At 35.1% G+C, this 13,151-nt stretch overlaps 1 protein-coding gene across 1 annotated transcript in view; it reads left to right on the top strand.

Annotated features, from left to right (window-relative positions):
- The window catches only part of PHTF2 (putative homeodomain transcription factor 2), a 99,460-nt gene extending 87,410 nt beyond the window's left edge, over nt 1-12,050 (top strand). The window contains exons 15-18 of the mRNA XM_081102152.1: nt 4,959-5,114; nt 5,439-5,534; nt 8,325-8,450; nt 9,513-12,050. Of these exons, the coding sequence (XP_080958278.1) occupies nt 4,959-5,114; nt 5,439-5,534; nt 8,325-8,450; nt 9,513-9,533 (399 nt within the window). The 3' untranslated portion in view covers nt 9,534-12,050. The remainder of the gene's footprint in view (nt 1-4,958; nt 5,115-5,438; nt 5,535-8,324; nt 8,451-9,512) is intronic.
- Nucleotides 12,051-13,151: the final 1,101 nt, after the last annotated feature.

Genomic DNA, 13,151 nt, shown 5'->3' with positions numbered 1-13,151 from the left:
AACCTAGTCACACAATTTTGAAATTGGCTTTTTGCAGTTTATTATTTTTTCAATAGAATAAATGAAATATTTGGAAGTTATTCATTTATGTGTCACACTAGTGGCTAGCATATTCTCAGATGTGTATTGATTGGACATATAATAATTAGTTTTTGCTATTAATTCACCTGGTTATATTTATTTCCCAAAACAAACTTATGAGTGACTATAGTTATCAATTGTTTCATACTGGTATTTTTGTTGTTGTTGTTGTTTTTTAAACATATAGTTTATTGATTTTTTACAGAGAGGAAGGGAGAGGGATAGAGAGTTAGAAACATCGATGAGAGAGAAACATTGATCAGCTGCCTCCTGCACACCCCCTACTGAGGATGTGCCCGCACCAAGGTACATGCCCTTGGCCAGAATCGAACCTGGGACCCTTCAGTCCGCAGGCCAACGCTCTATCCACTGAGCCAAACCAATTAGGGCATGTTCCATACTGTTTTTCATGAATCCCTGCTTTACTCACATTTAGCATTTATTATTTTATACCTTATTTGTTACTGTGGCTTGACTGCCTCATGCTCTGTAAAAGAATTCTTGTTGACCAAGATTAGTCAGGAAACAGAAGTATCTCAGGATATATTTTGTGCTATAAAGTTTAAACTTCTATTTCAAGTAATATTACCTACTGAAAATTCTTCTGCTTTAAAGCATCATACAATGCTGGCAAAATAAAATCCAGCATTTTATATATCTGAGTTTATAAAACAGTAAGGGACCAAAGTGAAGATAGCATTGAACAACAGAGCAGTTCAGTATACGTGTTAATGCACATTGGCACTCTTAGTATCCTAGAAACTTGAGATTTTATGCCCACATGAGGACAGAAGATGAGGCCTCGACCTGCATGCACACATTCTTACACATGCTTACACAAAAGCCAGAACCCTCAAAGGGCTGCAGTCTCCATGAAAAGATGGAATAAGAAAAGCAGTCTGCCCTGCAGCACAGGAAGACAATAAGGAATCTTGTCTCTAACTCTGCCTAGACTCTGGCAAGGAGTTGGGGAAAAGTCTCTCCTAAGAACTGTAGGTCTGCACTTAATCACAGGTTCGGGGTTCAAATGTACATTACAGGTCTTGTCCTGTAACCCCTGTGTCAAAAAGTTATATAAAAAGTGGTCGTAAGCTCTTAGATACCTAGTGGAAGCAAAACCGAGACTGTTCTGGGGTATGTGACTTCAACTTAGGACTCACAAGATTTTCACAGATAAAGCCTCTTCAGATTTCAAGACACGTGAAGAAACAATAGAATATGAGTGCATCAACAGATCAATAAACAGCAGGAATAGATCTCTAGCTACTTCAGATAATAGACTGATCAGATAGAAACTATAAGGTTACCTTCCTTAAAATGATTAAAGACATAGGTTAACACTACAAAAAAAAGAGATAACAGTACTTCAGCGAAATAAAAAATATGGCATTGATATTAAAAACAGAAAAAAATAGCAGATTGAAAACAGGTAAAGATAGTGAATTGGAGAAGGGAAAAAAATTACCCAGAATATAAGAGAGTGTCTAACAGATTGATATAAAAAAAGCAATTGAGACAGATAGGATATTCAGCATACATCTATCTAACGAATTGCAGATGGAAGGAAGAGGGAGAGCAATATTTGGAGAGAAAATGCTAGGGGTTTTTCTGAATTGATGAAAGACGTTAATTTTTACCACACTTAGACACATTTTGGAGAAACTGCAGAACACCAAAAACAAAGAGAAAAATCCTAAGAGCAACCAAAAGAAAATGACTTGATTTCTAATTTCTACTCAGAATTTCTAATTACACCTCAGTCTTTTCTTCAGGGTTTAATTTCCATGTTCCTGAAGTACATCTTATAATTCTTCTTTCTTTCAAAAACACATAAATCCTATTTATTGCTAGCAACAAAAGACACATGAGACATAATATCATTGAAGGTTTTTGAATGTAGAAGAATAGAAAAAGATACTGTAGGCAAATACTAGCCAAGAGAAAGCTGGCAATTTTCATTAATATCAAAAGAAATAGACTATGACGCAAGAAGTCTGAGAAAAATTTAAAAATTAATTCATTAAGAAGACCAATTTGTATGCATGTGATCGTATAACTTTAAATATATCTATATATAACCAAAATCAGTAGTAAAATACCACATTGGGAGGTTTCAACATGTTTCTTTTAGTAATTGCTAGGTTAAGCAGACAAAAAAAATGTAGTGAAAATATGTATCTAAACAAGATCGTCAGAATTTTATTCTAAAATTGGAGAATACATATTCTTTTCAGGCATAAGGACAGTTAAAAAACTCCCATTATCTAGGCCACAAAGTAATTTTCAACTGATACTATCCAGGCCACTTGATCTAGCTGTAATGCAGTTAGAAAATAGTGACAGCAACAAAAGACCTCATACATTTGGAAAATTTAAAACATAAATAACAAATGTTTAAAAATAAAAGGCAAAGTATTAAACTGAAATACTGGCAGAGTTGAGGATTTTTTTAAAAAGAATAGTAGTATAAGTTACTTTCTGCCAGTAAAGTTGAAAGCTTTACTGACAGAAAGTAAACTTAACTGACTCAAAACTAATTGAAAAACTGAGGAGGTCTATAACCATAAAGCAATATTGATTCAATAATTTAAAAATCTGCCACCAACAAAAACCTCCAGATGCATCTGTTTTTAGTGGTGAATTTTGCCAAATATTCAAATAGACAGGTAGTCCTAATCTTATACAAATACTAGAGGCCTGGTGCACTAATTAGTGCACAGGTGGGGGGGGGGGGTCTGGCCCGCCTGCCCTGATCAGGGCCAATTGGGCCAGGCCGGCCAGGTGAGGGGACATGGGAGGTTGGCCGGCCTGCCTTGCCCCCGAAGTGGGGTGGGGGTGGGGGGTGATCAGGCCAGGCTGGTCAAGGAGGTTGGTGGGCTGGTCTCACCCCCTAGTCGAACTTTGGTCGAACTCCTGGTCAATAGGACAATTTGCATATTACCCTTTTATTATATAGGATAGAAAAACAGCATATTCCCCAATTCATTTTTTGCAGCTAATATGACCTTGATACCAACACCAGAAAGACAGTATGAAAGTGGGAAACCATGGGTTTATTTCCCTTATTAATAACGGAGATGCAAAATACTAGGAAGATGAAACCAGAGTTTAATAAATATAAATATGCCATGACCAAGATAGCTGGAATGCAAGGATTTTCAACTGTAGAAAATCCACTAATCTAGTTTGAGCTCCTTTAGTTGATTAAATGAGCAAGAAACATCTGATCATCTCAATAGATGCAGAAAACAAATTGGTAAATTTTATTGGAGATTTATAATGCAATGACTGGAAAGTACTGTCCTTAATCTGATAAAGTATATCTTTCAAAAGTTGGAACAAACATTGTACATAAATATTTATTACCTCATGTGCATTTTAAAAACAGAAATAAGACGCTTACCCTCTCTACTACTTCTAGTGAGCATTTTGATAGAGGGTATTAACCAATGAAGACAGGAAAAAGAAAGAAATGGTATAAAGATTGAAAAGGAAAAACCAAAATCACATGCTATATGACTATCTACATAGAACATCCAAGTGACCCCATAGACAATTTATTAAAAATATGATACATTTTTAGATGATCAAGAACATCAAAAATGGTTACATTAACATAAAAAAATTAATTTTTGTCCTAGAAGCCAGGGAGCAGCAAATTTCCTCTGCAAAGGGCCAGATAGTAAATATTTTAGAATTTTGCCTGACTCATGCAGTCTCATATATTCTCCGTCACCCCTCCCTTAAAGTTTTCAGTACTACTAAAGACACCATACTGAAAAAATGGAGCCTGAGGAAAGATATTGGCAAAATATGTGACTTAAATGGCTTTGTTATTCAGAATATATAAATAACTTAAAATCAGTAAGAAAAATAGAAGTGGATATGGAATAGAAAAAGTTAACTTACAGAAGAGGAAATCCAATGATTAATAAGCATATGAGACATATTTATCTGCCCTAAGAATCAGGAAAAGTAAAACCAAAACAATAAGAAAACAATTTACACTCATCAGATTGGCAGGTGTTAAGAAGTTGGATAATACCAAGTGTGGGCAAAAATCGGCAAAGGAAACTGATAACACTGCTGAGAGTATAAATTGTTACAACTGTTCAGAAACGAATTCGTAATACCTAATAAAGTTGATATGTGAATAATATCCAAGGACCCGGCAATTTTACTCCCATATATTAACTCATAAAGAATGCTCTACATATGTGCACAAAGAGATGCATAAAAGAATGTAAGCATTGTGTGTAATAAGGAGAATTGACAAAATAAATGCCAACGGAGAGAAGAGACTGGTACACTGTGCTTGATTCTTTCACTGTAACACCTTATTGAAGTTGGAATGAATGAATTTGAGCTTCATGTATCAGCATGGATAAATCTTGAAAACAAAGCTCAGTGGAATAAAAAACAAACTAAAGAATGGTGTGGACAATGTGATAACGTTATAAAGTCTAAAAAATATATAAAATAATATAGTTTAGAAATATTTATGTAGCTGAACTATGAACTGCATGGAAAAGATAAACACAAAACTTATTACCCTTACAGAAAGGATAGGGAAGAAGAAATAATGATTAAGGAAAAGTTTAAAGGGGCTTCAATTGAATCTTTTACCTTACTTTTCAATAATCTGAAAGAAATATTGCAAAATACTAAAATTTGACAAAAATGAGTAGTGGCCCCATTGGTTTTGATTACATTATATTTTTAGGTGCTTGAAATGTTAATAAATGTGAAATGTTTTTTAAATGTAATACTATATTCATGGTCAATCTGTACGAAGTAAAGTACGTTTGTTTTTTTTTTCTTAAGAAATTGTGTGAATGACATCGCTTCTTCATGTTGTCTTTTTCAAACACTTTCAGTTGCTTCATGTGCATGAGATCTTCCTTGATTGTCACTACAATTGGGAACTGGTGATCTGGTGTATCTCATTAACACTTTTTCTGCTAAGATTTGTTACCCTTGGATCAGAAACAAGTAAAAAATATAGCAATACCTCAATATTACTTACTGAACAGGTGAGGATCCAATTGATTTACTTTAGTTGTTATATTCTTAGGTTGATTTGATTCTGGGATTAAAGTGTTTCATCTTTTAAATAAAGACATTCAGATTTCCTTACTTGTTGCAGCTTTTAATTATATTTAAAAATTATTTTCTTATAAGTTTATTGTAGGAAATTTGGAATATACAGTAAAGTATGAAGAATATTAATATCACCTATAATCTCAATAACCAGAGAACTACCATTAATATTTTAGTGATGTCTGTCAATATCTTTTAAAAATGAGTATTTGTTATAATTTTAAGTATTTTTAATTGTTTACTTTTTTTTATAAAAGATAAACCTGTACTTGAAAATGGAGAAGAAACCTAACAAAAAAGAGGAACTGACAATAGTGAATAATGTTTTAAAACTGGCTACTAAACTGCTAAAGGTAAAAATAAAATTAAAAATGGGTATAATGTAGAATATGCTGCTTGACATATTTGAGTCCTTTGTAGATCTTACCTTGTATTTGGTTTTCATGACTATCCACCTTGTTTCCAAGTTATATTTAAGCATATTCACACTATTTATATTTTCTCATTGCAAAACCAAAGTAATCCAAATCATTTCATTTTGAAATTTTGATAACTTGAAATTTTAAGACTTTTAATAATGGTTAGAATATTTTAGGCGTTGGCATCTTTGGAAATTTTTGCCTCCTATAACTTAAAATAGATTTCACAAAAGGAGATTTGATGTCAATTTGGAAAATATTTTTTATTTTGTATTTCCCAGAGCAGTCTTCTGCTTGGCCTGCATGCGTTAGCTTAAAAAGTGGTAATACATAATCATTATAATACTAGAGCCCAGTGCATGACATTCATGCACTGGGGAGGGGGCGTCCCTCAGCCTGGCCTGCACCCTCTCACTGTTTGGGACCCCTCGAGGGATGTCCACCTGCCACGGAGACGGGAGAGGCTCCCGCCCCCACTGCTGCACTCGCCAGTCGTGAGCCCAGCTTCTGGCTGAGTGGCGCTCCCCCTGTGGAAGCGCACTGACCGCCAGGAGGCAGCTCCTGCATTGAGCGTCTTCCCCCTGGTGGTCAGTGCATGTCATAGCAACCAGTCGTTCCACCATTCGGTTGATTTGCATATTAGGGTTTTATTATATAGGATATATTACCAATAAACGTATTTTTAAATCATTTTTGGTGATAAAAAAGAATATAATTTCAGTCTATCTGATCTCATAATACCTCTTTGGAAGTAATTTAATAAAATATTTTTATCACTGCATTGCAGTGTTAGTGATGCTTTTCTTAAAAGGAAAATATTTTTTAAATTCTCGATTTCTATAACAAATGAAATATTCTTAGAGTTGTTTATAAATGTTCAGAATACAGTATGAAATTAGTTGGGCCTCAGTGTTATGGTTAATTCTTCACTCAACTAAAAAGCATTAATTTGCTATAGACTGTGCCTGACAGTATACTAGGCAATGAAAGGGTTCAGAGGAGGAGTGTGGGTTTGATACATACATATTAAATATCTTCAGAGTGTAGGCACTGTGCTGGACAGGAGGAAGCTATAAAGATGAGATTTAAGAGCAGCTGCCATCTCTCAGAGTAGAGAGAAATATAAAAATAACTAAAATACAATGCACAACAGCATGATTTTTTTTTTTTTATCATAACAGTCTTCTAGTCGGAAACCTGGGACTTAATATAAATTGCTCCTTCTCTCTCATTGCACAGCCAAGAAATTCTCTGGCACATTGATTCAACCTCTCATATATCTTCCAATTCATCCCCTCTTCCCTATCAATACTGCCCTAAGTGAGACCCTCATCATCTTTCACTTAAGCTTTAGATACACTGAACTCTTAAGGTATTCCTGCTTCTGGTCTCACTACTCTCTCATCCATATTCCACCTTGCTGACTGGTGAGCTTTCCCACATGCACAGCTGATATGCTTCTCCCCTAATTAAATTTCTTTGGTGCCAGTCTGTCAGTACAATCAGCCTAAAGAAGGACCCTCACATACATAGCCAGCTTTATAAATTTGAAGTAATTCTTTCCTTGTTCTTGGGCTCTGACGATGCTGAGCAACATCTAGCAGTTCACAGGCGCCATGTTGTCAGTTGTCTTGATGGCATTCCTACTTTCCCTGCCCTCTAAGTTTCAGCCCCACTGCCTTTTATACATACTTCTTTTGTGGAACTATAATAATTAAATTATTTATTTGTAGGGTCTATTAGACTGTAAGGTCCTTCAGCACAAGAACTGAATCTTAATTTCCCAGAGCCTAGCACAGGGCCTGGGACTTTAAATGTTCGAATCAGCCAATTCATTCATTCATCCAAAAATTAATTTTCTCAAAGGAATTTTTATATATGTATTAGTATTGGCAGAATATTGGCTAAATTTCTAATTCTTCTGCAAAAAGATATTGTTTAAGTTTTTATTCTTACACTAAGAAATGTTCTCAAACTTGGTAGCTATTAGGCCAACACTTTTCTAGTCATTCATTTGGGAGAGAACTTGGAGTTTCAAATTTAGATTATATAGTATTTTTTCCCCCAGTTACATTTGACATTAGTTTATATTAGTTTTAGGTGTATGGTTAGACATTTATATAACTTATGAGGTGATGCCTTGATAAATCTAGTACCTACTTGAGACCGTACACAGTTATTACAATATTATTGACTATATACCCTATACCAGGGGTCCTCAAACTACGGCCCACGGGCCACATGCAAATACAAATATTGTATTTGTTCCCGTTTTGTTTTTTTACTTCAAAATAAGATATGTGCAGTGTGCATAGGAATTTGTTCGTAGTTTTTTTAAAAACTATAGTCCGGCCCTCCAACAGTCTGAGAGACAGTGAAATGGCCCCCTGTTTAAAAAGTTTGAGGACCCCTGCCCTATACTATACCTTACAACCTATGACTATTTGTAACTGTCAATTTCTACTTCTTAATCCCTTCATTTTTCACTCATCTCCCACTTCCTTCCCATCAATTAGTTATAGAGTTATTTGAAAGGAAGTCACCTTCTTTAAAGAACAAAATAATAAAAAAAAACCCTTAATGTATAGTTACTTATTTCAAGTGTTTATTCTTTCTAAAACTATTCATAACTTATAACTATTTTTTTTAATCCTCATTATATATTGCCCTGAATTAGTTTAACTGATAAGTCTTAATCTGGCTCATGATTTTGTTTTCTTCTAGGAATTGGACAGTCCCTTTAGGTTATATGGGCTTACAATGAATCCGTTGCTTTATAACATCACCCAGGTTGTCATCCTGTCAGCCGTTTCTGGTGTTATCAGTGACTTGCTTGGATTTAATTTAAAGGTAAGAATTTACAGGTATTTTTTTATTACTTAGTGCACTGTTACATTTTTGTGGCATTTATTTTACCCTAGCTCTCTTTTGAAATCTCACCTGCACAGTAATGGAATCATTTTGATAATATTGTATACAGTTAATAAAAATAATTTCACAGAATGATAAACATTCTTGGTTTATAATATTGTTGGAACTCCTAGTTTGGAACAGTATTAGTTACAAATAGAACTTTTGTGTAGAATAAGTGGAGGTATTTATTTTTACTCATATAATCTGAATCTAATTTAAGTGATAAAAAAGAAAAAGAAGAGCCCGATTTCTTTTTGGGGGCCAAAAGTTATATTACTTATCTATAACTAGAGGTCGGGTGCACGAATTTGTGCACCAGTGGGGTCCCTCGGTCTGGCCTGCAGGTTCAGGCCAAAACCAGCTCTCCAACCCCCTGAGGGGTCCCGGGTTACAAGAGGGTGCAGGCCAAGCCAAGGGACCCCACCGGTGCACCATCAGGTCCGGGGAGGGATGCAGGAGGTTAGTCAGCTGGGGAGGGACCGCAGGAGGGCTCCAGGGCATGTCTTGCCTGTTGCTCAGTCCCGATTGGCTGGACCCCAGCAGCAAGCTAACCTACCAGTCGGAGCATCTGCCCCCTGGTGGTCAGTGCACATCATAGCGAGTGGTTGAACAGCCTTAGCATATCATTAACATTTTATGCTTTGATTGGTTGAACGGATGGCCGGACACTTAGCGTATTAGGCTTTTATTTTATAGGATAGCAATGCACACACCCGTCAACATATGTTCAGCTGTTAGTGAATAAGGTGTAAACTATTCATATTAAACTAGTTGTATATGTGTATTGTGTACACTTCCCTGTAAAAGAAAGCAAGAGAAACCTGATTTTCACTTTACTTGTTTAGGGTGAATTCTTCTTGAAAATAAAGGTGCTTTAAAAAGTAAAATGAATACTTACGAATGAAATTTAGATAAAAATAGTGTTGTGTGATGTAACTTAATAAATTAGTATATTAAAACTGGCTCTAATGGTCACTGCTTCTATTATTTTTTCATCAGTTGTGGAAGATCAAATCATGACAATGCAGAGGAAAGAAGATGTAGCCTCTTTTCCAGAATAAGAGAACCAACTGAGCGGCCTGGAAGCAGCCCTGACTCTGCTGCAGGCGTCTCAGCTGGGAAACGGAAGTGTTTACATCCCACTGTCTTGTGCAATTCTTATATTTATTTTACGTGTTCACTGTTTTTTTACATTTACTTCAGTCTTTATATTTTATTTTTAGCATCGAGTGTACTTAATTGTTGATGAAAAGGGTGATAAAACTGATATCCAGATACTTGAGATCCTGGTAATTGCTCATAAATAATTGACAAAACAACAAATCGTGAGAATAGAAGCCATTGCTAAGCACTGTTTCTCCATCAATGCCATGAACTTGCCTTACTTGAGGAAAACTTCTTTAACTTTGAAATATTGCGGTGGACTCAGCTAAACCCATAAAGCATTTTCTTCAGTAAATCAAAATCCAGTCAGGGTTTCTCTTGAATTATTTTGGATCAATGCCAGGATCTAAACTGATTAAGCTGCAGTTAAGCACCCTTCAGTATTAATATATATAGTATTACGTAACAGGTCAACAAAGTGCTCTTTTTGATGATAAAACTCTTAATAGAGCAATAATTGTAAATGGTTACCATACTGTAAGATATTTTGATAAAAATTTAGTAGTAATAGTATTTATTTGAAACACTGGGCTGTTTGCACAGCTCTGTGCATGCTCAAAATGTGCACTTTTTAAAATTGTTACTTTTAATGCATATCTTTATATGGGATATGTTATAGTGTACTAGGGCATGATATGGTATCCTTTTGAGTGAGGTATATACTCATCTCACAGGTGAAGTGCCTATTGATATTACTAAAGTACATTATGTTTACTCAAGTAAAGTAATTTTCTCCCCATGGTACACTGTAGTGTATGCTGTTCATACCACACTCAAATGAACAACTTAAGAACCAATAAAATACTCCTCTGATTGATAGTTATAAAAGTACTGTATACCCAAATTTTCAGAAAAGACAGCTTCAGCTTGCAAATTCTATCCTCTAAACTTAATCTGGTACATCTCCCCTTCCTCATCACCACCCAATTAATTATATAAGGGCTATTTTAGATGTTTTTAACCTGGAAAGTTCACCCACCACCCCACTGCCCACCCCACCCCCCAAATAATTTGCCAAGTGTCCAAATGAGAACTTATTCTATTGGCACCTTAGGTAAATAGGGCAAATATGATAGTATCTTGTTGGGCCTCGATTTTAAGTTGTTATATTTGTACAATCAAGAATATTTTAGGAAATAATTATAACATGAAATGTATTTGCAATTTTTTAAAACTGGGCATCTAGTTTTTAAAACAATTTATTTGAAACAATCTGTTTTCTTGGTGCAAGGTGTGTCATGTTGAATATCTTCACATTTTTAAACATTTTAGGGAATTTAAAATACTTGTAAGTGGTTTATTTGATTGGTGCAGTTTTAACCCCTGAATCATCACCTTAAGATCAGGAATGTGTAGAGAACAGAGCCATGTCATAATGTCACTTTGCTCTTACCATTCCTTCTGATCAGCCTCAATCCAGCCTCTGTAGTGTATTTTCTTTCTGTAGAAAACAACAAAAGCAATTGTGTTTTATTTGCCTATGTTCTAATATGTTTAATAATGACCAAAGTGCATTCTGAGTTTTTTCAAGGAATGTATTACTGGAGCTTTAAGAACATACTTATTTTCTCATATGGAAAATTAGGCTTTGTCTGATATGTTTCTTCTTCCTCTATTGTCTGATGTTGAAGTTGTTTTTAGGAATTATATTTTATAAACTTTTTCAAAATAAGGTACAAAGCTATTCAGAACTTAACATTTTGCACAGAATATGTCAAATATATTTTGAGAAAAAAAGTACAGCATGAGTTCTGTTCAGAGTAAAAGAGGAAACTATTGTATCTCACAAGAAAACTTATTTCAGAATGGAAATATTTTTGAGAAAAGTAGCTGACTATACTGATTTAGGAAAGTACTTGTTTTGGATTGAAGTTCATTTTAACTTGGAGTTGGGAGTTGACTTAACTGTGTACCATATACCTCTCAACAACTTATTAATAATATGTTGAGTTATTTCATTAATGTGGGCTACAGTAAAATACTAAAGGGAAAAAGTTGTCATTTTAAGCAATTTCAGAACATTAATGAACTGTTTTCAAAAAAGAAAAATTGACTTCGCTGCCTTTTAGAATACCATGAATGTAAGAAAGTAAAAGAAATTATAATATCACATAATACAAAAAAGGCAGTTCAAAGATAGAATTGTGGCAGATATTCTGTGTTAACTATTTCTTTGCCACGTGAGTTGTTTTTGAAAGTTTGAACAGCAGGTTTAATAAAACATTGTATGACTGACAGTTAAACTAGAGGTGTTTTTTTTTTTTTTAATTTTCAAGTCATATACATTTCTGTGGCAATTTTGTTTGACTATAGCATAATCTTTAGTTGCAGCTTTTTGGTTTGAAGGGAGTGGAAATAAATTTTTTAAAACTTACTAACATTTCAGATTTTGTTATTCTCAGAACATGAGAGCATAATACATACACAGGCCTTTTATTAATGATGTTATGACATTATCATTTTTTCTGCCAAGCCTATATGAAGGATACCACCAATGTTTATCAACAGCCTGACTCCCCACAGTGCTTACTTCCTGGGGAGTAGACTGCAGGTCGAGGAGGTAGTACAGTTATACTTTCAAAAGAGTATTCCCACATGATTGAGGATTACTTTCTTAAGATCATGAATTTTATAGAATGTAAATTTTATTAGATTTTAATTGTATTCACTGCTGTATTCCCAGACAATAATATAGTGCCTGCTACATAGAAAAATCCCACTGAATGAAAGAGTGGATGGATGGACGGATGGACGGACGGACGGATGGGTGGATGGACGGATGAAGTCACTTAGAACCTTAAACACCACCTAGTCCAAAGGCCTCATTTCTCTAGATAAAAAATCTGAGGCCACAAAAAAGTTAAAAAGCTTGCCTTAGGTTGCACAACTAGTTAGTTAATGATAGAGCCTACACTCTCCTTTATTCCCTTTGAAGGTATATTCTGTAGTAGTACATGTGTAGTACCTCCTGAATGATCAAAACACTTAATCAGAGGCAAATTCTGGGGAGAACAAAAATATTGATAAATTATCTGCCCACATTTGTAGTGGTTATATATAAACTAAGAAGCCTTGGCAATAGGAAAAGTCAGGATTCATGTGCTGTCTCCCTACTAACTCTGCAGTGTGGCCCGAGGAAAGAACATATGCTTTGGAGTCAGGCTTGCTTTTTGTTTATTTTGATTTTTTACAGAGAGGAAGGGAGAGGGATAGAGAGTTAGAAGCATCAATGAGAGAGAAACATCAATCAGCTGCCTCCTGCACACCCCCTGCTGGGGATGTGCCCGCAACCCAGGAACATGCCCTTGACCGGAATCGAACCCGGGACCTTTCAGTCCGCAGGCTGACGCTCTATCCACTGAGCCAAACCGGTTAGGGCCAGACTTGTTTTACAATCTTGGGTAAGTTGCTTAATCTCTGTGAGCTTTGGTTTTCTCTACTATAAATTACTGAGAGTAATACCTATCTTACAGG

Source organism: Myotis nattereri (genome assembly GCF_964212035.1).
Source record: "Myotis nattereri genome assembly, chromosome: 11".
NCBI classification, from domain to species: Eukaryota; Metazoa; Chordata; class Mammalia; order Chiroptera; family Vespertilionidae; genus Myotis; species Myotis nattereri.
Note: the sequence above shows the minus strand (reverse complement) of the source record. Positions and strands in the feature narration are given on the sequence as shown.